We start from the raw sequence: 25,776 nt of genomic DNA, 5'->3' as shown, positions 1-25,776 counted from the left end.
GCGTCTCAAAGTTTGCAACAACAAGGAAAAGCCATTAGGAAACGTCTCCACACTAAAAGGAGCAAAGTGGAACAAGTTTCTGTTGGGTTGGAACGACACCGCAATAGGTTTGATGCCGCCTTTTATGGCTTATTTATCCTTTTATTGCTGGCCATCGACCAGGACAAATAAGAGAAAAGGTACCGTTCCCATTGACCCATTGGAAAAAAGAAGAGGAAACGTGCAAAAGGTGGGGGGGGGGGGGGGGGGGGAGAGGTGCAAAAAGAGAAAGGTGAAAAAAAGGAGAAATGAAAGGTGCAAAAAGAGAGAAGAAAAGTGCAAAAGGAGAAAGAGAAGGTGCAAAAGGAGAAAGGAAAGGTGCAAAAAGAGAAAGGTGAAAAAAGGAGAAAGAGAAGGTGCAAAAAGAGAGAGGAAAGTGTAAAAGGAGAAATAAAGTGCAAAAAGAGGTGAAAAAAGTGTAAAAGGAGAAATAAAGTGCAAAAAGAGGTGAAAAAAGGAGAAAGGAAAAGTGCAAAAGGAGAAAGAGAAGATGCAAAAGGAGAAAGGAAAAGTGCAAAGGGAGAAAGAGAAGGTGTAAAAGGAGAAAGAAAAGGTGCAAAATAGAAAGGTGAAAAAAGGAGAAAGAGAAGATGCAAAAGGAGAGAGTAAAAGTGCAAAAGGAGAAAAAAGTGCAAAAAGAGGTGAAAAAGGGAGAAAGGAAACATGCAAAAGGAGAAAGAGAAGGTGCAAAAGGAGAAAGAAAAGGTGCAAAAGGAGAAAGGTGAAAAAAGGAGAAAAGAAAGGTGCAAAAAGAGAAATAAAAGATACAAAATGATGAAGAGAAAGTGCAAAAGGAGAATGGTGCAAAAAGGAGAAAGGAAAGGTGCAAAAAGAGAAAGGTGAAAAGAGGAGAAAGAGAAGGTGCAAAAGGAGAGAGGAAAAGTGCAAAAGGATAAAAAATGCAAATAGAGGTGAATGGAGGAGAAAGGAAAAGTGTAAAAGGAGAAAGAGAAGGTGTAAAAAGAGAAATAAAAGGCACAAAGGGATTAAGAGAAAGTGCAAAAGGAGAAAGATGCAAAAAAGAAAGGAAAGTTGCGAAAAAGAAAAGGAAAATGCAAAAAAGAGGAAACGTGTAAAAGGAGAAACAAAGGTACAAAAAAAAGAAAGGAAACAGAATTTAAGAAGAAGAGGAAATATGCAAAAGGTGAATGGAAAGGTGCAAAAGGAGAAAGAGAAGGTACAAAAAGAGAGAAGGTGCAAAAGGAGAAATAAAAGGTGCAAAAAGAAAAAGGTGAAAAAAAAGAGAAAGGTGAAAAAAAGAGAAAGGAAAGGTGCGAAAAGAGAAAGAAAAGCTGCAAAAGGAGAAAGAAAAGGTGCAAATGGAGAAAGGCGCAGAAAAGAAAAGAAAGTTGCAAAAAAGAGGAAAAGTGTAACAGTGGTAACAAAAGGTCCAAAACCAGAAAAGAAACATAGGAAAAAAGAAGAGGAAAGGTGCAAAAGGCAAAAGCAAAAGTGCAAAAGGAGAACGGTGCAAAAAAGAAAAGAAAGGTATAAAAAAAGAGAGGAAAAGTGCAAAAGGAGAAACAAAAGGTACAAAAAGAGAGAAAAAAACAGGAAAAAAGAAGAGGAAAGGTACAAAAGGAGAAAGAGATGGTGCAAAAGAAGAAAGGTGCAAAAAAGAAAAGGAAGGTGTAAAAAAAAAGAGAGGAAAGGTGAAAAAGTAGAAGCAAAAGGTACAAAAAGGAAACATAGGAAAGAAGAAGAGGAAACTTGCACAAGGAAAAAGGAAAGGTGCAAAAGGAGAAAGAAAACGTCCAAAAAAACAAGAAAGGAAAGGTGCGGAAAGCAAAAGGAAAGTTGAGAAAGGAAAGGGGCAAAAGGAGAAAAAATGTGCAAAAGGAGAAAGAAAGAAAGAAAGAAAGAAAGAAAAGAGAGGAACAGAAGCTGAAAGCAAAAGTGAAAAGGGGAAAGGAAAGGTGCAGAAGGAGACCAAAATTGTGCAAAAAGAGAAAGAAAACATGCAAAAAAGGGGAAAGGAAAGATGCACAAGGAGAAAGGAAGGGTGTGAAAGGAGAAATTGTGCAAGGAGACAGAAAACGTGCAAAAAGAGAAAGGAAAGATGCCAAAAGCGGCAAGACCACACAGCTGTGTATCATCTTCGTCCATTTAAGAGAAATATTTCACCCAGCGCAAAGTGAAATCCCAACTGCATCGCAATGGGAGAGAACTAGTCCATCAATGTGTTGGAGGGACTGGGGAGAGGGTGCAAAGGGCAACTTGTTCAGAGGCAAAAAAAGATGGCGGCCTCTTTTTCCTACAGGGAAAATAAGCGGGAATTGCTGCGTTGGCACAGTTTGCAATTTGGGCCTCTTCCCTCTGCATCTCTCCGGATTGACAGCTTCCTTCAAGCCTCCTTCCTTTCTGCCCCTCGGCAATTTGCATTAAGGTGAGTTCAGCAACAATCCAGGTAAAGCCGGCAGAGAAGCAAAAGCGTCTCCAGAATAGGGAGCTTTTCGTTGCATGCAACTGAAGGGGATTCATCTACATTGGATAATTGATGCACTTTGGCACCACTTGGACTCACTGAAGAACTCCCAGGATTCCATAGCATTGCACCTTGACTCTTAAAGTGGTGTCAAACTGCATTAAACCTGCAATGTAGACTGACGCAGCGTTGGTCACCCCAAGGAGAACAAGACAATCAGCACAATGGAGAGAAGCCAGTCTTTGTGGGAAGGTGCTGCATTGTCACTTTTCGAGCAGATATGTATTCAAGCACAAAAACGTCAACGTCAATAAACTAAGCTTTCCAGATTCTTTGGAGTTAAATCTGTTTAGCTCAGCATTTGCTTTAGTAATATATACATATACATACATACATACATATATATATATATATATATATATATATATATATATATATAAACACGTATAGGCAGTCCCCAAGTTACGAACAAGATTGGTTCTGTAGGTTTGTTGTTAAGTTGTTTGAGTGGACAGTGCTCTCTGGATGTAGGTTAACTACAACTCCCAAACTCAAGGTCAATACCCACCAAAGCCTTCTAGTGTTTTGTGTTGGTCATGGGAGTTCTGTGTGCCACGTTTGGTTCAATTCCATCATTGGTGGAGTTCAGAATGCTCTTTAATTGTAGGTGAACTATAAATCTGCTGTGATTCCAACTCCCAAATGTCAAAGTCTATTTTCCCCAAACTCCACCAATGTCAACATTTGGACATATGGAGTATTCATGCCAAGTTTGGTCCAGATCTATCATTGTTTGAGTCCACAGTGTACTCTAGATGCAGGTGAACTACAACTCCCAAACTCAGGGGCAATGCCCACCAAACCCATTTAGAGCAGCCAGGTATTCCTGGACGACTTGTTTCCCAACATGAGGAACTGTATGAAGGGGTCGCAGCATTAGGAAGGTTGGGAAACACGGCACTGGACTCAGTTGGAAAACATAACGCCCAGCTAGGAGTCATTCATACGACCCGCAGCCCTTCCCACTGCTTTAGGTATATAGAGATGAGGAAGCTGCAAAACCAAATAGACATATATTTCATATTCTTATATATGAACATAATTATAATTATATATGTAGTAGTAATAATAATAATAATAATAATAATCTCTATATATAAAAATGTTCTGTGCGTCATGAATACCTTAAAAACAAAAGAACCAAGGAACGAAATCACACCAAATTTGACAATATAACGTCTCACAACACAAGGAGTGACCATCACTCAAAAAATTAGGATTTTGTCATTTGTAGTTGTAGTTGTAGTTGCTGGGATTTATAGTTCACTTACAATCAAATTCTGAACCCCACCAACGATGGAATTGAACCAAACTTGGCACACAGTTCTCCCATGACCAACCGAAAATACTGGAAGGGTTTGCTGGGCAGTGTCCTTTGGTTTTGGAGTTCACCTACATCCAGAAATCACTGTGGACTCAAACAATGATGGATCTAGACCAAACTTGGCACAAATACTCCATATGCTCAAATATGTACACAGATGGAGTTTGGAGGAAAAAGGAGATTTCTGTCTTTTATGATCGGGCATCAAGCATTCTGCTTTAGCGTTTTGCCTTTTGGTTTGACTACTGCCCCGTGTGTTTTTACTAAATATGCCCAAATGTGGAGTTTGGGGAAAATGGACTCTTGACATTTAGGAGTTGTAGTGCTGGGATTTTTAGTACACCAACAATCACAGAGCATTCTGAACCCCACCAATGATAGAATTGGACCAAACCTCTCACACAGAACTCCCATGTGGTCCACAGCAACGCGTGGCAGGGGACAGCTAGTAAAACATATATTTATAATTATGACATATACTTTAGGTGATAAAATGACATTTTATTACAGAAAATAAGGTTGAGAACCACTGGATTAGAGTTTCAGCACTTTGTCCCTTTTTTGGGATTCGTTTCCACCCCCCAGCCCCCATCTTCTAAAACTCTGGGATTGTCGCAGAACGAGTGAAAAGCGGAGCCAAGTCACTTGCCCAGAGAGACCTTGCTGGCGATAATAATAACCTCCCATATTTATGCTTCCCTGAGCCATAAATGTTTAATGGGGAGGCATGAGACGGGGTCACGTCGAAGGAAGAAATGTCGCTTCTGCTTTGTGCAAACGTATTTGGATAGATGATAAAGGAGGAAGGGGGAAGCCGTTAATATGGGCCCAATATGGGTCCTCAACCTGCCCTTTTGGGAATGCCGTTCGCCAAAGGACTCGGAGAATTTGCAGAAGGAAGCAAAAAATATTCTGGCGCGGAAAGGGAAAAAGCAGAGCTCGCTAAGATTGACCTTGCCTCTGATATATGGCATTTCCCAATGTCTGCTATTTCTATCAAATCCTTCCTTTGCCCATTAGTGACCCACATCAATGGGAACATCCGCTTCGTGCTTTGCTCCGAAGTTGAAAAAGGGCCGACTGGAAATCTCTCGTTCGAAACGTATAATCATGTCCATCCTGTTGCTTTGGGAAAGGCATGGAACATAGAAATGACAAGTGGGGAGAAGCGAGGAGAAATATCGCTGTCACGTTGAGGAAACCCACCTTTGGAGAGGCCGTCAAAGGAGACCCTTGGGCTTGTTACGCCGCCAGGAGAGTGGGTTCTCCCGGCAGAAAGGAGCGCGACACCCCACCTTTCCCTCTCTTCCTTCCAGGAAGGATCACAGCTTGGCGGTTCTGAGTGACAGATCGCATTTCGGGGAATGAAAGGAGGCCAACCACAAGAGAAAAGGGTCCTTCCCTTCAGCAGCGGAAACGTGATCGTGGAGGACAGGGACGACATCCCTTCGAGGGACGCTTTCTGGCACCGGTTGAGATGCTGGAAGCCTTGAGGCAGGAGGCATCTTCAGCTGGTTATCGGAAGTTTGTGAGCTGAAGCTGGATGACCATCTGTTGGGGGTGATTTAATTGTGCTTTTTCCTATCTGGCAGAAGAGGGTTGGACTGGATGCCCTTTAGGGTCCCTTCCATCTCAGAGTCTTTGAGTCTATCACCCTACGTCTCTATGAAGCCACTGTCAATGAGGCTGGATGGCCATCTGTCTGGAGGGATTAGATTGTGTCTTCCTTATGGCAGAATGGGGTCAGACTGGATGGTCTTTGGGGTCCTTTCGCAACTCAAAGAGTCTTTGAATCTATAGCCCTACTTCTACATGAACCCGCTAATGTCTATGAGGCCAGATGGCCATCTCTCAGGAAGGATCAGATTGTGTATTCCTGTATGGCAGAATGGGGTTGGACTGGATGCTCATTGGGGTCCCTTCGCAACTCAAAGTCTTTGATTCTATTGTCCTACTTCTCTGTGAACCCACTAATGTCTATGAGGCTGGATGGCCATCTGCCTGGAGGGATTAGATTGTGTCTTCCTTATGGCAGAATGGGGTCAGACTGGATGGTCTTTGGGGTCCCTTCCATCTCGAAGTCATTGATTCTATCGCCCTACTTCTCCATGAACCCACTAATGTTTATGAGGCCAGATGGCCATCTGTCGGGAAGGATCAGATTGTGTATTCCTGTATGGCAGAAGGGGGTCAGACTGGATGGTCTTTGGGGTCCCTTCCAACTCGGAGTCTTTGATTCTATCACCCTACTTCTCAATGAACCCACTAACGTCAATGAGGCAGGGTGGCTATCTGTCTGGAGGGATTAGATTGTGTCTTCCTTATGGCAGAATGGGGTCAGACTGGATGGTCTTTGGGGTCCCTTCTATCTCAGAGTCTTTGAGTCTATCACCCTACGTCTCTATGAAGCCACTATCAATGAGGCTGGATGGCCATCTGTCTGGAGGGATTAGATTGTGTCTTCCTTATGGCAGAATGGGGTCAGACTGGATGGTCTTTGGGGTCCCTTCCATCTCAGAGACTTTGAGTCTATCACCCTACGTCTCTATGAAGCCACTATCAATGAGGCTGGATGGCCAACTGTCTGGAGGGATTAGATTGTGTCTTCCTTATGGCAGAATGGGGTCAGATTGGATGGTCTTTGGGGTCCCTTCCAACTCAGAGTCCTTGATTCTATCACCCTACTTCTCCATGAACCCATTAATGTTTATGAGGCCAGATGGCCATCTGTCGGGAAGGATCAGATTGTGTATTACTGTATGGCAGAAGGGGGTCGGACTGGATGGTCTTTGGGGCCCCTTCCAACTCGGAGTCTTTGATTCTATCACCCTACTTCTCCATGAACCCACTAATGGCTATGAGGGCCAATGGCCATCTGTATGGAGGGATCAGATTGTGCATTCCTGTATGGCAGAATGGGGTTGGACTGGATGCTCTGGATGTCACTTTCCTTCGCAACTCAAAGAGTCTTTGAATTGATAGCCCTACTTCTACATGAACCTGCTAATGTCTATGAGGCTGGATGCTCATCTGTTAGGAGAGATCAGATTGTGTTTTCCTGTATCGAAGGGGGTTGGACTGGATGCCCTTTTGGGATTCCTTCCAACTAGGAGCCTCTGATTCTATAGCCCTACTTCTCCATGAACCTGCCAATATCTGTGAGGGTGGATGGCCATCTGTCGGGAGGGATCAGATTGTGTATTCCTTTATGGCAGAAGGGGGTTGGACTGGAGGCCCTTTGGGATCCTTTCCAACTCTATGGTTCTATGACAGGTTGGATGGCCATCTGTTGGGAGGGATTGAATGGCTTCCTTCCTGGCAGAATGGAGTTGGACTGCATGGCCTTTAGAGGAGTCTTGCAACTTTAGGATTCAATGATATATCTATATATACATATTTTGTCAATCATATCTATTCTCAGTCATATCTAGGGCCACCTATCTTTGTCTGGATGGCCATCTGGCAGGAGGGATTGAATGGTTTCCTTCCTGGCAGAATGGGGTTGAACTGGATGGCCTTTAGAAGAGTCTTGCAGTTTAGGATTCGACTATCTATCTATATTGTCAATCATATCTATCTACATGTTCTCTTTCTCAGTCATATCTAGGCCCACCTGTCTTTGGCTGGCTGGCCATCTGTCAGGAAGGATTGGATGGTTTCCTTCCTGGGAGAACGGGGTTGGACTGGATGGCCTTTGGAGGGCCCCTTCCTTTCTTTGACTGGCTGGCCATCTGTCAGGAGGGATTGGATGGTATCCTTCCTGGCAGAACGGGGTTGGAATGGATGACCTTTGGGGGTCCCTTCCTATCTTTGTCTGGCTGGCCATCTGTCAGAAGGGATTGGATGCTTTCCTTCCTGGCAGAATGGGGGTTGGACTGGATGGCCTTTGGGGGTCCCTTCCAACTCTAGGATTCTGTGATCCTATGCATAACATACTGCAAGAAACCAAAATGAACTAATTTCCAAGATAGGATTAGGTAAGCCGTCGCCAACGTAATCAAATCCCAAATATGTCTATAATGCTCCAGGAAATCAATCATTTTCTCGGAGAAGGGAAATCGATGCCGAAAAGTGTTGCAAACCGTAATAATAACAGGAATAGAGCGAGGAATTGAATTCTCATTCCGAAAGCATTAGCAAGAATTAGGGAAGTGTTCGAATGGGGAGCCAGTGGACGTTCCCATCAACACCGTTCTAGAGCAGTGTTTCTCAACCTGGGAGTCGGGACCCCTGGATGGGTCGCGAGGGGGTGTCAGAGGGGTCACCAAAGACCCCCATAAAACACAGTATTTTCTGATGGCCATGGGGATTCCATGTGGGAAGTTTGACCCAATTCTGTCGTTGGTGGAGTTCAGAATGCTCTTTGATCGTAGGTGAACTATAAATCCCAGCAACTAAAACTCCTAAATACCAAGATGTATTTTTCCTAGACTCCACCAGTGTTCACATTTGGGCATATTGAGGATTTATGCCAAGTTTGGTCCAGATCCACCATTGCATGAGTCCACAGTGAACTACACAGGTGAACTACAAGTCCCAAACTCAAGGTCAATGTCCATCAAACCCTTCCAGTGTTTTCTATTGGTCATGGGAGCCAAGTTTGGTTCAAATCCATCACTGGTGGAGTTCAGAAGGCTCTTTGAGTGTAGGTGAACTACAAATCCCAGCAACTACAACTCCCAAATGTCAAGGTCTATTTCCCCCAAACTCTACTAGTGTTTACATTTGTGCATACTGAGAATTCGTGCCAAGTTTGGTCCAGATCCATCCTTGTTTGAGTCTACAGTTCTCTCTGGATGTAGGTAAACTACAACTCCCAAAACTCAAGGTCAGTGCCCACCAAACCCTTCCAGTATTTTCTGTTGGTCGTGGGAGTTCTGTGTGCCACGTTTGGTTCAATTCCATTGTTGGTGGAGTTCAGAATGCTCTTTGAGTGTAGGTGAACTATAAATCCCAGCTACTACGACTCCCAAATGTCAAGGTCTATTTCCCCCAAACTCTACTAGTGTTTACATTTGGGCATACTGAGAATTCGTGCCAAGTTTGGTCCAGATCCATCGTTGTTTGAGTCTACAGTTCTCTCTGGATGTAGGTAAACTACAACTCCCAAAACTCAAGGTCAGTGCCCACCAAACCCTTCCAGTACTTTCTGTTGGTCATGGGAGTTCTGTGTGCCAAGTTTGATTCAGTTCCATCGTTGGTGGAGTTCAGAATGCTCTTTGGTTGTAGGTGAACTATAAATCCCAGCTACTACGACTCCCAAATGTCAAGGTCTATTTCCCCCAAACTCTACTAGTGTTTACATTTGGGCATACTGAGAATTCGTGCCAAGTTTGGTCCAGATCCATCATTGTTTGAGTCTACAGTTCTCTCTGGATGTAGGTAAACTACAACTCCCAAAACTCCTCCATTGGAACCCTCTGTGCCATCTCAATGTAAACACCTCCTTGGCGCTGCTCCTCTTTCTGTTTCCCGAAAGGAAGCCGGGGATCCGGTAAGCCTTCTGGACACCTGGGTGAGATTGCCGCCGGCATCTTTGAAGAGACTTTCATCATCTCTCCGCACTTAATCTTCTTTTCTGTAAGCGAGACGCGCTCCTGTCCTCAAAGGACTTCTCTCCTCACCGCTGGCTTCGGAGAAGTTACTTTCTGGTGCATAAGGCAGGAAAAGGGTGGGACTGGATGCCCTTGAGGGGTCCCTAAGAGCCTTGGATTCTACAACAACAACAATAACAACAACAGAATGTACTCGAGATATTGGAAGAAGAACCGGGTCACTAATAATAATAAATGGGTTGTTGTGAGTTTTCTAGCCCAGCAGCATTCTCTCCTGACATTTTGCCCACATCTATGGCAGGCAGGCATCCTCAGAGGTTGGAAACTAGGCAAGTGGGGTTTGTATATATCTGTGGAAGGATGTCCAGGGTGGAAGAAAGAGCTCTTGTCTGTTGGAGGCAGGCGTGAATGTTGCCGTTGGCCACCTTGATCAGCATTGTGTAGCCTTGCTGTTGTAAAGTCAATCAGCGAGGGTATCTGCATAGAGGTGGCCTGGTCTCTGTTGCCTGGAGGCACCCTCTGTTGGAGGCAAGTGGGAATGTTGCCACTGGCCACCTTGATTAGCATTGCATGGCCTTGTCACTTCAACGTCAGGGAGGGTATCTGCATAGAGGTGGCCTGGCCTCTGTTGCCTGGAGGCACCCTCTGTCTGTCGGAGGCAAGTGGGAATGTTGCCATTGGCCACCTTGATCAGCATTGAGTAGCCTTGCTGTTGCAAATTCAATCAGGGAGGGTATCTGCATAGAGGTGGCCTGGCCTCTGTTGGCTGGAGGCACCCTCTGTGGAATGATGTCCATGGTAAGAGAAAGAACCCTTCTCTGTTGGAGGCAAGTGGGAATGTTGTCACTTTAAAGTCAATCAGGGAGGGTGTCTGCATAGAGGTAGCCTGGCTACTGTTGCCTGAAGGTACCCTCTGTGGAATGATGTCCAATGTTGCCACTGGCTACCTTGATTAGCATTGCATGGTCTTGCAGCTACAAAGACAATCTGTGAGGGTATCTGAATAGAGGTAGTGAAGCAAGCCTGTGGAATAATGTTCAGGATGGGAGAAAGTACTCTTTTTTTTTTTTTCAAAATAATTTTTATTGAAGTATTTAACTAATACAACGAAAGAGTGAGAACATTTAAAGGAGATAGAACAGTAGGGAAAAAAAGAGGAATACATAAAGAGCAAAAAGAATAATGAGATATAAAAAGAAAAATTACTCAAAAATCCCCCCCAAAAAAAATCTCTAAAAATCTAAAAAAAAGGTTTGACTTCCATCTCTTCGTCGGGTGTTGTGTTTCCCATAATGTTTCTTTTGTTTTTCTAAACTTTATCTCTTTTTTATTTCTCTTCTTCCTCGTATTTATCAAAAAATGTCCAGTCTGTCCTCTTTATCGGGTTTCCGGTATTTTTTTTCAAATAAAAAGTCAACTCGTCCATCTCCCTTATTTCTCTAATTTTCCCTAACCAATCCTCCTTGGTAGGGATATTGTCCTGTTTCCAAACTTTTGCTATTTCGATTCTCGCCGCTGTTGTCATATAAGTAAATAGTTTGTCCTCATTCTCTTGTAGTTGTATTTCAGAGTCAGTAAAGCCCAATAGATAGTACTCAGGTTTCTTTTTGAAAGTTCTTTTTAAATTTTTTTGTAACTCTTCATGGATCATAGCCCAGTATTTCCCTATTTCTTTGCATGTCCACCACATATGATAAAAGGTGCCTGTCTGTTGGCAACCTTTCCAACATTTATCCGAAGTACTCTTGTCTGTTGGATGCAGGCGTGAATGTTGCCATTGGGCACCATGATTAGCATTGCATGGCCTTGTCACTTCAGAGTCAATCAGGAAGAGTATCTGCATAGAGGTGGCCTGGCCCCTGTTGCCTGGAGGCACCCTCTGTGGAATGATGTCCAGGGTAGGAGAAAGAACCCTTGTCTGTTTGAAGCAAGTGTGAATGTTACAATTGGCAAGCTTGATCAGCATTGAGTAGCCTTGCAGCTGCAAAGTCAATCAGTGAGTGTATCTGCACAGAAGTAGTGAAGCAAGTGGAGTGTACATATATCTGTGTAATAATATCCAGGATGGGAGAGAGTACTCTTGTCTGTTGGATGCAGGTGTGAATGTTGCCATTAGGCACCTTGATTAGCAATTTATGGCTTTGCAGCTGATAGGTCAATCAGGGAAGGCATCTGCCTGGAGGGACCCTCTGTGGAATGATGTCCAGGGTAAGAGAAAGAACCCTTGTCTTTTGCCACTGGCCACTTTGATTAGCATTGTATGGCCTTGCAGCTGCAAAGTCAATCAGGGATGGTATCTGCATAGAGGTGGCTGGCCCCTGTTGCCTAGATGCACCCTCTGTGGAATGATGTCCAGGGAGGGAGAAAGAACCCTCGTCTGTTGGAGGCAAGCGGGAATGTTGCCATTGGCAAGCTTGATCAGCATTGAGTAGTCTTGCATCTGCAAAGTCAATCTGTGAAGGTATCTGCATAGAAGTAGTGAAGCAAGTGGATTGTACATATATCTGTGGAATAATATCCAGGATGGGAGAGAGTACTCTTGTCTGTTGGAGGCAAGTGGGAATGTTGCCATTGGCCACCTTGATTATCATTGAGTAGCCTTGCAGCTGCAAAGTCAATCAGTGAGGGTATCTGCATAGAGGTAGTGAAGCAAGCGGAGTGTGTATATCCCTGTGGAATAATGTCCAGGGCGGGAGAGAGAACTCTTGTCTGTTGGAGGCAAGTGGGAAGACTGCAATTGCCCAGCTTGATTAGCATCAAACGGCCTTGCAGCTTCAAAGCCTGGCTGCTTCCTGCCTGGGGGAATCCTTTGTTGGGAAGTGTTCGCTGGCCCTGATGGATTCTTGTCTGAATTTCCCCTGCTTTTTTGAGTATTGCTCTTTGTTTTTGATTTTGGAGTTTTTTAAATACGGTGTTCACGTTCACTTGATTCGTGTTTGAGCGCTGCGCAATCAGGGCCAGCTCACACCTCCCAACAAAGGATTACCAACAAAGGATTTTATAGTTGATGTCAAAGCCCTGAAAGATGTTCAAACTCACCTTCAAATAGTCCATTTTAGTTTGTCTGGGAACCTTATTTGGGTGGCCTCCCCTGGGGATGATGGGATACGTTATGAGTCATGGATCGGACCCCGATAGAGTCACAGGTTCGAGAAAGAGGAAAAAGCGGCCGATTTCGCACAAAGGCTTACATCCAAAATAGATTTTCTTTTTTTGCCCTCTGAAGTTAAATCCCTATTGATTTTGCCGGAGTTAACTTTCGCCCAAGGATTCTCTCGATTGCTTAGGATCTATCGATCCGCCATAATACCGCCAAAGCTCTCTTGGAGTCGGCAACGGAAAAAAAAACCTGCCCTTGCGCTCAGAGCCTAGATTTGCGGGGTGCAAAATAGAGACCTGTCCATCATCCTCCCCAATTTTTTATTATTTTGTATTATTATTATTATTATTATTATTATTATTATTATTATTATTATTATTATTATATTGCATTATCATTCCATGTACATAGCAACACAGCACACATGCATATTGATTCCAAGTGTCTAGATTCGTCTCTGAATATCGGGCTTGCTATTATTATTATTATTATTATTATTATTATTATTATTTTGTATTATCATTCCATGTACATAGCAATGCATGCACATTAAGTCCAAGTATCTGGGATCCGTCTCTGAATATCAGGCTTATTATTATTATTATTATTATTATTATTATTATTACTATTATTACAACACAGTCCACATGCACATTAAGTCCAAGTGTCTGGGATTCGTCTCTGAATATTGGGCTTATTATTATTATTATTATTATTATTATTATTATTATTATTTTGTATTATTATTTTGTATTATTATTTTGTATTATTATTTTGCATTATTATTATTGTATTGTATTATCATTCCATGTACATAGCAACACAGCACATATGCACATTAAGTCCAAGTGTCTAGATTCGTCTCTGAATATCAGGCTCATTATTATTATTATTACTATTACTATTATTATATCTTATCATCATTACATGTACATAGCAACACATGCACATTAAGTCCAAGTATCTGGGATTCGTCTCTGAATATTGGGCTTATTATAATTATAATTATAATTATTATTATTTTGTATTATTATTACTATTATTATTATATTGCATTATCATTCCATGTACATGGCAACCCAGCCCACATGCACATTAAGTCCAAGTGTCTGGGATTTGTCTCTGAATATCCGGCTTATCATTATTATTATTATTATTATTACTATTATTATTACTATTATTATTATATCTTATTATCATTACATGTACATAGCAACACATGCACATTAAGTCCAAGTGTCTGGGATTTGTCTCTGAATATCCGGCTTATCATTATTATTATTATTATTATTACTATTATTATTACTATTATTATTATATCTTATTATCATTACATGTACATAGCAACACATGCACATTAAGTCCAAGTGTCTGGGATTCGTCTCTGAATATTGGGCTTATTATAATTATAATTATAATTATTATTATTATTATTTTGTATTATTATTACTATTATTATTATATTGCATTATCATTCCATGTACATGGCAACCCAGCCCACATGCACATTAAGTCCAAGTGTCTGGGATTTGTCTCTGAATATCCGGCTTATCATTATTATTATTATTATTATTACTATTATTATTACTATTATTATTATATCTTATTATCATTACATGTACATAGCAACACATGTACATTAAGTCCAAGTGTCTGGGATTTGTCTCTGAATATCCGGCTTATCATTATTATTATTATTATTATTATTACTATTATTATTACTATTATTATTATATCTTATTATCATTACATGTACATAGCAACACATGCACATTAAGTCCAAGTGTCTGGGATTCGTCTCTGAGTATCAGGTTCATTATTATTATTATTATTATTACTATTACTACTACTACTACTACTGCTATTATTATTATATTGTATTATATTGCATTATCATTCCATGTACATAGCAACACAGCATACATGCACATTAAGTCCAAGTGTCTGGGATTCATCTCTGAATATCAGGCTCATTATTATTATTATCATTATTATTACTATTTTGTATTATTGCTACTACTACTACTACTATTATTGTTATATTGTATTATCATTCCATGTATATAGCAACACAGCACATGTGCACATTAGTCCAAGTCTGGGATTCATCTCTGAATATCAGGCTTATTATTATTATTATTATTATTATTATTATTATTATTATTTTCTATTATTATTACTATTATTATTATATTGTATTATTATGTACATAGTAAAACAGCACACATGCACATTAAGTCCAAGTGTCTGGGATTCGTCTTTGAATATCGGGCTCATTATCATTATTTTCTATTATTATTACTATTATTATTGCTATTATATCGTATTATCATTCCATGTACATAGCAACACAGCACACGTGCACATTAAGTCCATGTGTCTGGGATTCATCTCTGAATATTAGGCTCTTCCCAAGGGCCTCAGATATTAGAGGTATTTTTGTATTATTATTATTATTATTATTATACTGTATTATCATTACATGTACATAATAACACAGCACACGTGCGTATTAGGTCCAAGTGTCTGGAATTCATCTCTGAATATCGGGCTCTTCCCAATGGCCTAGGATATTAGAGATATTTTTGCATTATTATTGTTGTTATTATTATTATTATTATTATTACTATTACTATTATTAATTTTATATTGTATTATTGCTATTACTATTGTATTATTATTACATGTATAACAATACTGTATTGGCCTCTTCCCATGGGCCTAGGATATCAGAGGTATATTATTATTATTATTATTATCATCATCATGTATTATTATTATTTACTATTGTATTATTATTTTACGTAGCAACACAGCATACATGCAACACAGCATACATGCACATTAAGTCCAAGTGTCTGGGATTTGTCATTGAATATCAGGCTCTTCCCAAGGACCATATTACTACTACTACTACTACTACTACTACTACTGGTACTACTACTATTTGTGGTGAAGTGTGATTTTTAAACTACAGTTATGTATAACTATAGATAGGTGTTTAATAGGGTAAGTAATTAAAATAGCATAACTAGGGGGATGGTTGCCAGCTCAGCTCACTCTGAGCTGGGTTGCCGTGGAAAAAGGGGCGGAGCCAACTGCCACTTGGCAGGGCAGGCATTTTAAAACAGTCAGTCTGTAGTCAGAGAACTGCAGGGAAGACTGGTTCTGCAGTGTTGAGAATCAGTAAAGCAGTCTGTAGTCAGAGAACTGCAGGGAAGGCTGGTTCTACAGTGTTGAGAATCAGTAAAGCAGTCTGTAGTCAGAGAACTGCAGGGAAGGCTGGTTCTACTGTGTTGAGAATCAGTAAAGCAGTCTGTAGTCAGAGAACTGCAGGGAAGGCTGGTTCTACTGTGTTGAGCACCAGGAAGGTTTAGGCTTTTAGCCTGTGAGGTTTAGATAGGTCAAGTTGACTTATTTAGATGAGTAGTTAGTGTATGAGCAAAAAGGAGGAGAGAAACCCGTAAGCATCTTTACTGCAACAGAAATAATATAGAGAAAGAATAAGCTAGTATCCGACGTGATCTGTTAAGGAAAGAAACACATTTGGAAGGAAAATAAGATTAAAACCTGTCTAGTGAAAGGAACAGTCCTCTTAAGAGTCATTTTATGAAATGTTATAATTTTTTTGTCGTGTCAGGAGCGACTTGAGAAACTGCAAGTCGCTTCTGGTGTGAGAGAATTGGCCGCCTGCAAGGACATTGTCCAGGGGATGCCCAGATTATTTTGATGTTTTTTTAAATCATCTTTGTGGGAGGCTTCTCTCATGTCCCCGCATGAAGAGCTGGAGCTGATAGAGGGAGCTCATCCGCCTCTCCCCGGATTTGAACCTGCGACCTGTCGGTCTTCAGTCCTGCTGGAACAGGGGTTTAACCCACTGCACCACCGGGGGCTCCTATGTTATAAATGTAACCTCTAAAGAAATGTGCCTCTAAGAGTTAAGAAACATTGAAACCATTACGCTTCTTCTATACTTCAATAAACTTGTTACGGTTTCTCTTAAAGCCAAGTCTCTGTTTCGAATACTTTCAAGTCAAGCCGCGCTACACATTGAAGAAAGACCAACAAAATATTACAAGCTATTAGCTGTGTTATCAAATTTGTAAATCCATTACAAATAGTAGGAGACTCTGATAAAATCAGGGATGTCCCTACTACTTCTTGTGGCGTCCTTCCACTATTATTATTATTATTATTATTATTATTATTATTATTATTATTATATTGTGTTATTGTTGTTTTTATTTCGGCTCAAGGCAGGCCACAACAGTCACATAAAAGTCACATAAAAGTGTCTGAAGTGATCTGTTAGGCCAAAAACATCTGGGGACCCCAGGTTGAGAACCACTGCTCTAAAGAAATGTGCCTCTAAGAGTTAAGAAACATTGAAACCATTACGCTTCTTCTATACTTCAACAAACTTGTTACAGTTTCTCTTAAAGCCAAGTCTGTTTCGAATACTTTCAAGTATGTGTGTGTCAGCAGTAAGTCAGCACGAAGCTGATTGGTTGAGCTATGCCCGGGGAGCTAGCCGAGCCTGGGACTTTTGGGTACTGTTACATTTTTTCAAGTTTTTGCTATGGAGAGAAGCAGAGAGAGACAGTTTGGAGTGTGCTTTTTAAGACCCTTCCTGAAGGGTTTCTCGAGGAGCCGCAATCCTTCTTTTCTGAAGCCGTGCTTTAAATCCCAGGAGGAGGAGGAGGATAAGAAGAAGGCCTTGATCCCTTTCACGGCGTCCCCCTTCCATAATCTGGTCTGAGCCAAGGGCAGCTGCCACCTTACTAATCATCCCGCGTATGGCGCGCCAAAGGCATTAAAAGTCCAAAGGATCGGGACGCGTTTGGAACGTCGCTGCAAAAAACGCAATTGCAAAGAAGCAGATGTTGTGCTTATATCTCCAACACAAATAGGAAAAGCAATGCTAAGAGAGAGGAAATCCTACACAAAGCAGCTGCGTTGTCGTCGCATCCACTTCTGGCTTTCGGACAACTCAACACAGAGGTTTTGCAAAAGATAGTTACCGTATCATTACACTACGTAACAGGGAATCCTTTGTTGGGATGCCTGGCTGTATCCTGCCTGAGGGAATCCTTTGTTGGGAGGTGTAAATAAAGAACAACACGGAGATTTATCTATGTAAATAAAGATGTCGTGTTCGTTTGTGGGATTAACACAACTCCAAAACCACTGGACGAATTGACACCAAATTTGGACACAAGGCACCTAACAACCCAATGTATGTCCCTCACTCAAAAAAATTGATATTTGGGAGTTGTAGTTGCTGGGATTTATAGTTCACCTACAATCAAAGAGCATTCTGAACTCCACCAACGGACCAAACTTGACATTAATATTCCATATGCCCAAATATGAACACAGATGGCGTTTTGGGGGGGGGGGGGATAGACCTTGACATTTGGGAGTTGTAGTTAGTTGCTGGGATTTATAGTTTACCTACAATCAAAGAGCATTCTGAACTCCACCAATGGACCAAACTTGGCACAAATATTCCATATGCTCAAATATGAACACAGATGGTGTTTGGGGGAAATAGACCTTGACATTTGGGAGTTGTAGTTGCTGGGATTTATAGTTCACCTACAATCAAAGAGCATTCTGAACTCCACCAATGGACCAAACTTGACATGAATATTCCATATGCCCAAATATGAACACAGATGGCGTTTGGGGGAAATAGACCTTGACATTTGGGAGTTGTAGTTGCTGGGATTTATAGTTCACCTACAATCAAAGAGCATTCTGAACTCCACCAATGGACCAAACTTGACATGAATATTCCATATGCCCAAATATGAACACAGATGGCGTTTGGGGGAAATAGACCTTGACATTTGGGAGTTGTAGTGACTGGGATTTATAGTTCACCTACAATCAAAGAGCATTCTGAACTCCACCAATGGACCAAACTTGACATGAATATTCCATATGCCCAAATATGAACACAGATGGCATTTGGGGGAAATAGACCTTGACATTTGGGAGTTGTAGTGACTGGGATTTATAGGTCACCTACAATCAAAGAGCATTCTGAACTCCACCAATGGACCAAACTTGACATGAATATTCCATATGCCCAAATATGAACACAGATGGCGTTTGGGGGGAATAGGCCTTGACATTTGGGGGTTGTAGTTGCTGGGATTTATAGTTCACCTACAATCAAAGAGCATTCTGAACCCCACCAACGATGGAATTGAATCAAATGTGGTACACAGGACTCCCGTGCCCAATGGAAAACACTAGAAGGGTTTGGTGGGCGTTGACCTTGAGTTTGGGAGTTGTAGTTCACCTACATCCAGAGACCACGGTGGACTCAAACAATAATGGATCTGGACCAAACTTGACACAAGTATTCCATATGCCCAAATATGAACACAGATGGCATTTTGGGGAAATATACCTTTTCTTTTGTGAATATTGCCGTTGGCCAGGTTGATAGGCATTAAATAGACTTGCAGCTGCAAAGCCTGGCTGCTTCCTGGATAAAATGAACAAATCTGGCTCCCTCCCAACAGATGACCATCTAGCCATCAATATAACAGATAGATAGATAGATAGATAGATAGATAGATAGATAGATAGATAGATAGATAATAGACTATATACTATGATATATCTCTCATAGAATCATAGATTTGGAAGAGACCCCAAACGACATCCAGTCCAACTCCATTCCATGCCTGAATACACCATCCAATCCCTCCTAACAGATGGCCATCCAGCTGTCAATATACTAGATAGATAACAGACTATTTATTATAATATCTCTCTCATAGAATCATAGATTTGGAAGAGACTCCATAGATCATCGAGTCCAACCCCCTCCTGTGCATGAATACACCATCCAATCCCTCCCAACAGATGGCATCCAGCCATCAATATACTACATATACTACATAGATAATAAATATATATATACTATGATGTATCTCTCATCGAATCATAGATTTGGAAGAGACTCCAAAGTCATCCAGTTCAACCCGTTCCATGCATGAATACACCATCCAATCCCTCCCAACAGATGGCCATCCAGTCATCCATATACAAGATAGATAATAGACTATATACTATGATATATCTCTCATAGAATCATAGATTTGGAAGAGACTCCAAAGGTCATCCAGTCCAACCCGTTCCATGCATGAATACACCATCCGATCCCTCCCAACAGATGGCTATCCAGACCGAAGAATTGGATGGCAACACAGTGGAGGCAAGGAGATAATAATGTTGATGATGATGATAATAATAATAATAATAATTATTATTATTATAATGAGTCTGCTGTGGACTCGTTGTGTTTATAATAATAATAATAATAATAATAATAATAATAATAATAATATTTATTTAAATCCTTACACAGCCCAAAGTGACTTAAATGCTAAGCAAGACGCTAAGGAAACGGAGAAGTGTGCCTTTTGCACAAGCGTGTGCCAATGTCTTCTCCGACAATCCTATAGAAAAATAGATTCCTCCTTTTATTTGCATCCGAATTGCCTTTTGGGGGTTTGGAAGGGAACTTGCGTCCCAACCCGACAAAACAATTTACCCATCGATTGATTTCACAACCACAGTCTTTCCTACCGTTTTCCCCTCGCTCTATTTCCAGCCTCTCCGCAACAATATAGAGAACGAGATAGAGATATATGGCAATAAATAGCTATAGAGAGAGAAATAGATATAGAGGCATTGAGAGAGAATTAGATAGCGAGATCTATTGTGATAAATAGATGAGAGAGAGAGATAGGGATGGAGAGAAGGAAATAGAGAAAGAAAGAGATAGATAGAGGCAGAGATAGGTGTATATGGGGAATAATAGATGTCGTGGTATATAGAGATATATAGAAGGAAATAAATATTGGGATATATAGATCTAGATGAAGCTAGAATATATATATATATATATATATATATATATATATATATATAATGAGAGAGAATGAGGCTGGAAGCCCTCTCTGGACTTTTGATTATATTTTTATTATCTCTCTCTTATAGAATCATAGATTTGGAAGAGACCACAAAGGTCATCCATTCAAACCCCCTTCCATGCATGAATACACCATCTAATCCTTCCCTACAGATGGCCATCTAGCCATCAATATGATAGAGAGATCGACTATATTCCATTATATGTCTCATACAATCATAGATTTGGAAGGGACCCCAAAGGTCATCCATTCCAACCCCCTTCCATGTATGAATACACCATCCAATCCTTCCCAACAGATGGCCATCTAGCCATCAATATGATAGAGAGATTGACAATATTCCATTATATCTCTCATACAATCATAGATTTGGAAGACACCCCAAAGGCCATCCATTCCAACCCCCTTCCATGCATGTATACACCATCCGATCCTTCCCAACAGATGGCCATCTAGCCATCAATATGATAGATTGACAATATTCCATTATATCTCTCATACAATCATAGATTTGGAAGACACCCCAAAGGTCATCCATTCCAACCCCCTTCCATGCATGTATACACCATCCGATCCTTCCCAACAGATGGCCATCTAGCCATCAATATGATAGAGAGATTGACAATATTCCATTATATCTCCCATACAATCATAGATTTGGAAAAGACCCCAAAGGCCATCCATTCCAACCCCCTTCCATGCATGTATACACCATCCGATCCTTCCCAACAGATGGCCATCTAGCCATCAGTATGATAGAGAGATTGACAATATTCCATTATATCTCCAATACAATCATAGATTTGGAAGACACCCCAAAGGTCATCCATTCCAACCCCCTTCCATGCATGTATACACCATCCGATCCTTCCCAACAGATGGCCATCTAGCCATCAATATGATAGAGAGATTGACAATATTCCATTATATCTCCTATACAATCATAGATTTGGAAAAGACCCCAAAGGCCATCCATTCCAACCCCCTTCCATGCATGTATACACCATCCGATCCTTCCCAACAGATGGCCATCTAGCCATCAGTATGATAGAGAGATTGACAATATTCCATTATATCTCCAATACAATCATAGATTTGGAAGACACCCCAAAGGTCATCCATTCCAACCCCCTTCCATGCATGTATACACCATCCGATCCTTCCCAACAGATGGCCATCTAGCCATCAATATGATAGAGAGATCGACTATATTCTATTATATATCTCTCTGAGAATCATAGATTTGGAAGAGACCCCAAAGGTCATCCATTCCAACCCCTTTCCATGCATGAATGCACCATCCGATCCTTCCCAACAGATGGCCACCTAGCCATCAACATGATAGAGAGATTGACTATATTCTATTATATCTCTCAATATGATAGATAGATAGACTATATTCTATTATACCTCTCATAGAATCATAGATTTGGAAGAGACCCTAAAGATCATCCATTCCAACCCCTTTCCATGCATGAATACACCATCCGATCCTTCCCAACAGATGGCCATCTAGACATCAATATGATAGATAGATAGACTATATTCTATTATACCTCTCATAGAATCATAGATTTGGAAGAGACCCCAAAGTTCATCCATTCCAACCCCCTTCCATGCATGAATACACCATCCGATCCTTCCCAACAGATGGCCATCTAGCCATCAATATGATAGAGAGATCGACTCGATATATATATAGATTATTCGACTATATATATATTATATATATATATCAGAGAATCATAGGTTTGGAAGAGACCCAAAGGTCATCCAGTCCATCCACCTTCCATGCATGAATACACCATCTGATCCCTCTTAACAGATGGCCATCTGGCCATCAATATAATAGATAGATAGATAGATAGATACCCCCTTCCATGCATTTAATGGATGATAGATAGATGATAGATAGATAGATAGATAGATAGTCCAACCCCCTTCCATGCATTTCATACACCATGCGATCCCTCCCAACAGATGGCCATCCAGCCATCAATATACTCAATAGATAATAGACTGTATACTATATCTCTCATACAATCATAGATTTGGAGGAGACCCTAAAGGTAATCCATTCCAGCTCCCTTCCATGCATGAATACACCATCCGATCCTTCCCAACAGATGACCATCTAGCCATCAAAGCCTGGCTGCTTCCTGCCTGGGGTAATCCTTTGTTGGGAGGTGTTAGCTGTCCCTGATTGTTTCCTGTCTGGAATTCCCTTGTTTTTTTAATATTGTTCTTTATTTACACCTCCCAACAAAGGATTCCCTCAGGCAGGAAGCAGCCTGGCATCCTCAGAGGTTGTGCGGTCCCTTGGAAACTAAGCAAGTGATGTTTATATCACTGTGGAATAATGTCCAGGGTGGGAGAAAGAACTCTTATCTGCTTGAGCTGCCATTGGCCAGCTTGATTAACATTGAATAGCCTTGCAGCTTCAAAGCATAGTAGATCCTGCTGGAGGGAATCCTTTGTTGGGAGGTATTATTTATCGTATCAGAAGCAAACCGAGAATTCAGTTGTAATGTTTGTTTTTTTTTTTTAAAAAAACACATCCTTCCTTTGTGCTGGCCAGTGACCATAATAAAGTTTTGTATTGTATTGTACAGCCTTGCAGCTTCAAAGCCTGGCTGATTCCTGCCTGGGGGGATCCTTTGTTGGGAGGTGTAAATAAAGAATAACACTCAAAAATGGAATTCCAGACATGAAACCATCAGGGCCAGCTAACAGCTCCCAACAACGGATTCCCCCAGGCAGGACTCTGCCAGACCTTGAAGCTGCAAGGCTATTCCATGCTATTCAAGGTGCTCAATTGCCACATTTACACCTACCTCCAACAGACAAGAATTCTTTCTCCTATCCTGGACATCATTGCACAGATATATATGCAGTCCATTTGCTTTGTTTCCCACAGACCTCTATGCAGAGACCCTCACTGATTGACTTTGCAGGTGCAAGGCTATTCAATGCTAATCAAGGTGGCCAATTGCAACTATCACACTTGCTTCCAGAAGACAAGAGTTCTTTCTTTCTCCCATCCTGGACATTATCCCAACAGCCCTCACAGCCTCTGAGGATGCCTGCCATAGATGTGGGTGAAGCTTCAGGAGAGAATGCTTCTGGAACATGTCCACACAGCCTGAAAAGCTCACAGCAAGCCATGAAAGCTTTCGACAACAGATTGGAAAGCCTATTAGTTTGGCGGATGAGAAAAGACTGAGGAAGGAGTGAAGGAATGAAGGAAGGGGGAAGGATGGAAGGAGCGAAGGAAGGAGTGAAGGAAGGAAGGAGCGAAAAAAGGAAGGAAGGAAGGAAAGAGTGAAGGAAGGAAGGAGTTAAGGAAGGAAGGAGTGAAAGAAGGAAGGAGTGAAGGAAGGAAGAAAGGAAGGAAGGAGCAAAAGAAGGAAGAAAGGAGCAAAGGAAGGAAGGGGCGAAGGAAGGAAGGGGAAGGAAGGAAGGAAGAAAGAAAGGAAGGAGCAAAAGAAGGAAGGAGCGAAGGAAGGAAAGAGTGAAGGAAGAAAGGGGGAAGGAAGGAAGGAGCAAAAGAAGGAAGGAAGGAGCAAAGGAAGGAAAGAGCGAAGGAAGGAGTGAAGGAAGAAGGAAGGAAGGAAGGAAGGAGCGAAAGAAGGAAGGAAGGAGCAAAGGAAGAAAGGAGTGAAGGAACGAAGGGGAAAGGAAGGAGCGAAAGAAGGAAGGAAGGAGCGAAGGAAGGAAGGAAGGAAGGCGCAAAGGAAGGAAGAGGTAAAAGAAGGTAGGAAGGAGCGAAGGAAGGAAGGAAGGAAGGAGCAAAAGAAGGAAGGAAGGAGCGAAATAAGGAAGGAGCGAAGGAAGGAAGGCAGGAGGAAGGAAAGAAGAAAGACTGAGATTGAAAAGAAGTTGAGTCAACATTAGCGGACGAGCGATGATTAATTCATGCTTTGCGATGAGAGGATGTCATGTCATAGAGTTCAGCGTTCTATTATTATTATAATTAATATTAATATGGAATTCAATGCTAAATTATTATTATTTTAGGGGGGAAATGAGGAAGGAAGAAGGGACGTCGAAGGAGTGAAAGAAGGAAGGAAGGATGGACTGGAAGAAGAAGAAGAAGAGTGGAGAGAGACCCCCAAATGTGAGGATGGGGCACCATTGAAGGTAAGGGAGGGGAAAAGTTTGGGGGCATCTCCCTCTGCTATCTCCTGGAAGGAGGGTCCTATCTACTCAATAGAGATGAGGAATAGATAGGGACCCCCCCCCCCTTTTGTCACCCCCCCCCATACTGTTCTTCACCCAAAGGCCCCCTCCTCACCCCTTGATGCCTCCCACCTGGGACTTCTCTTGGGGTCCATCCTCCAGCGGAGCCGAGCCCCCCACATTCTTCCAGCGCTCGTTGACCATCTTCGGGGCCGGGGGGGGGGGCAACCAAGACCCCCCTCTGGAAGCTCTTTTCCTTCTGTTGCTGCTCCTGTTCTTCTGTCAGAGAGGGAAGGAAGGAGGGGGGAAAGACCCTCCTGAGAGGGAAGGATGGAGGAGGAGAGGAGGGGCTGGCTGATGGGGAGACCCCCCTCCTTTCTTCTCTCCTTCCCTCCCTCCCTCCCTTTAGAAACAAAAGGGAGACCCCCAGGCAGACCTCCCTGCCTCTGTTTGTTGAAGGGAAGGAAGGAAAGGGGGGGGGGGTCCGCAAGAGGCTGGCCAAGCTTCGCCCACCTCCTCCTCCTTCTCTTCTTCCTCCTTCGCTCTCTCTTTCCTTCTGCTTTCGCTCTGGAGAGGAGGAGGGAGGGGGAGAAAAGAAGGAGGGAGGAAGGGGAGAGAAGTGGGGAGAGGGAGGTGCGGGAGAAAAGAGGGGCACAAGGAAGGAAGAGAAGTAGAGAGAGAGAGGTGGGAATGGGAGAAGAAGAAGGGGAAGAGCAAGGGAGGAAGAACAGTCATACTGCTCTTAAGAGAGAGGGAGAGAAGAGGGAGAGGAAGGAAGAGAAGTATAGGGAGGGATGGGAACAGGGAAAGAAGGGGAAGAGCAAGGGAAGGAGAATAATAGGAATAGTAATACTGCTATTAAAGGAAAGGGAGAGAAGAGCAGGGGAAGGAAGGAAGGAAGGAAGGAAGGAAGGAAGGAAGGAAGGAAGGAAGGGGGGAGCAAATGGAGGAATGAAGGAAGGGGGAAGGAAGGAGAGAAGTAAAAGGAAGAATGGGACAAAGTATAAGGGGAATTAGAAGGAAGGGGAAGAGTGTGTGGGGTGGTAAGGTAAGAACAACAGTAAGGAAGAGGGGAAGGAGAAGAGATGAGGGGAGGGAGGGAAGGAAGGAACGAAGGAAGGAGCAAAAGAAGGAAGGAG

General features: G+C 42.0%; 1 protein-coding gene across 2 annotated transcripts in view; it reads right to left on the bottom strand.

The window, feature by feature from the left end:
• The window catches only part of FIBCD1 (fibrinogen C domain containing 1), a 63,767-nt gene extending 38,433 nt beyond the window's left edge, over window positions 1-25,334 (bottom strand). Inside the window, exon 1 of one of the 2 annotated variants that reach the window (XM_060757560.2) lies at window positions 24,770-25,334. In XM_060757560.2, the coding sequence (XP_060613543.2) occupies window positions 24,770-24,841 (72 nt within the window). In that variant the 5' untranslated portion in view covers window positions 24,842-25,334. Of the gene's footprint in view, window positions 1-24,752 lie in introns of both variants that reach the window. The other variant, XM_060757561.2, reaches the window with a different exon arrangement.
• Window positions 25,335-25,776: the final 442 nt, after the last annotated feature.

Source organism: Anolis sagrei, chromosome 11 (genome assembly GCF_037176765.1).
Source record: "Anolis sagrei isolate rAnoSag1 chromosome 11, rAnoSag1.mat, whole genome shotgun sequence".
Classification (NCBI taxonomy): Eukaryota; Metazoa; Chordata; class Lepidosauria; order Squamata; family Dactyloidae; genus Anolis; species Anolis sagrei.
This window is presented reverse-complemented; position numbering and strand designations above follow the sequence as displayed.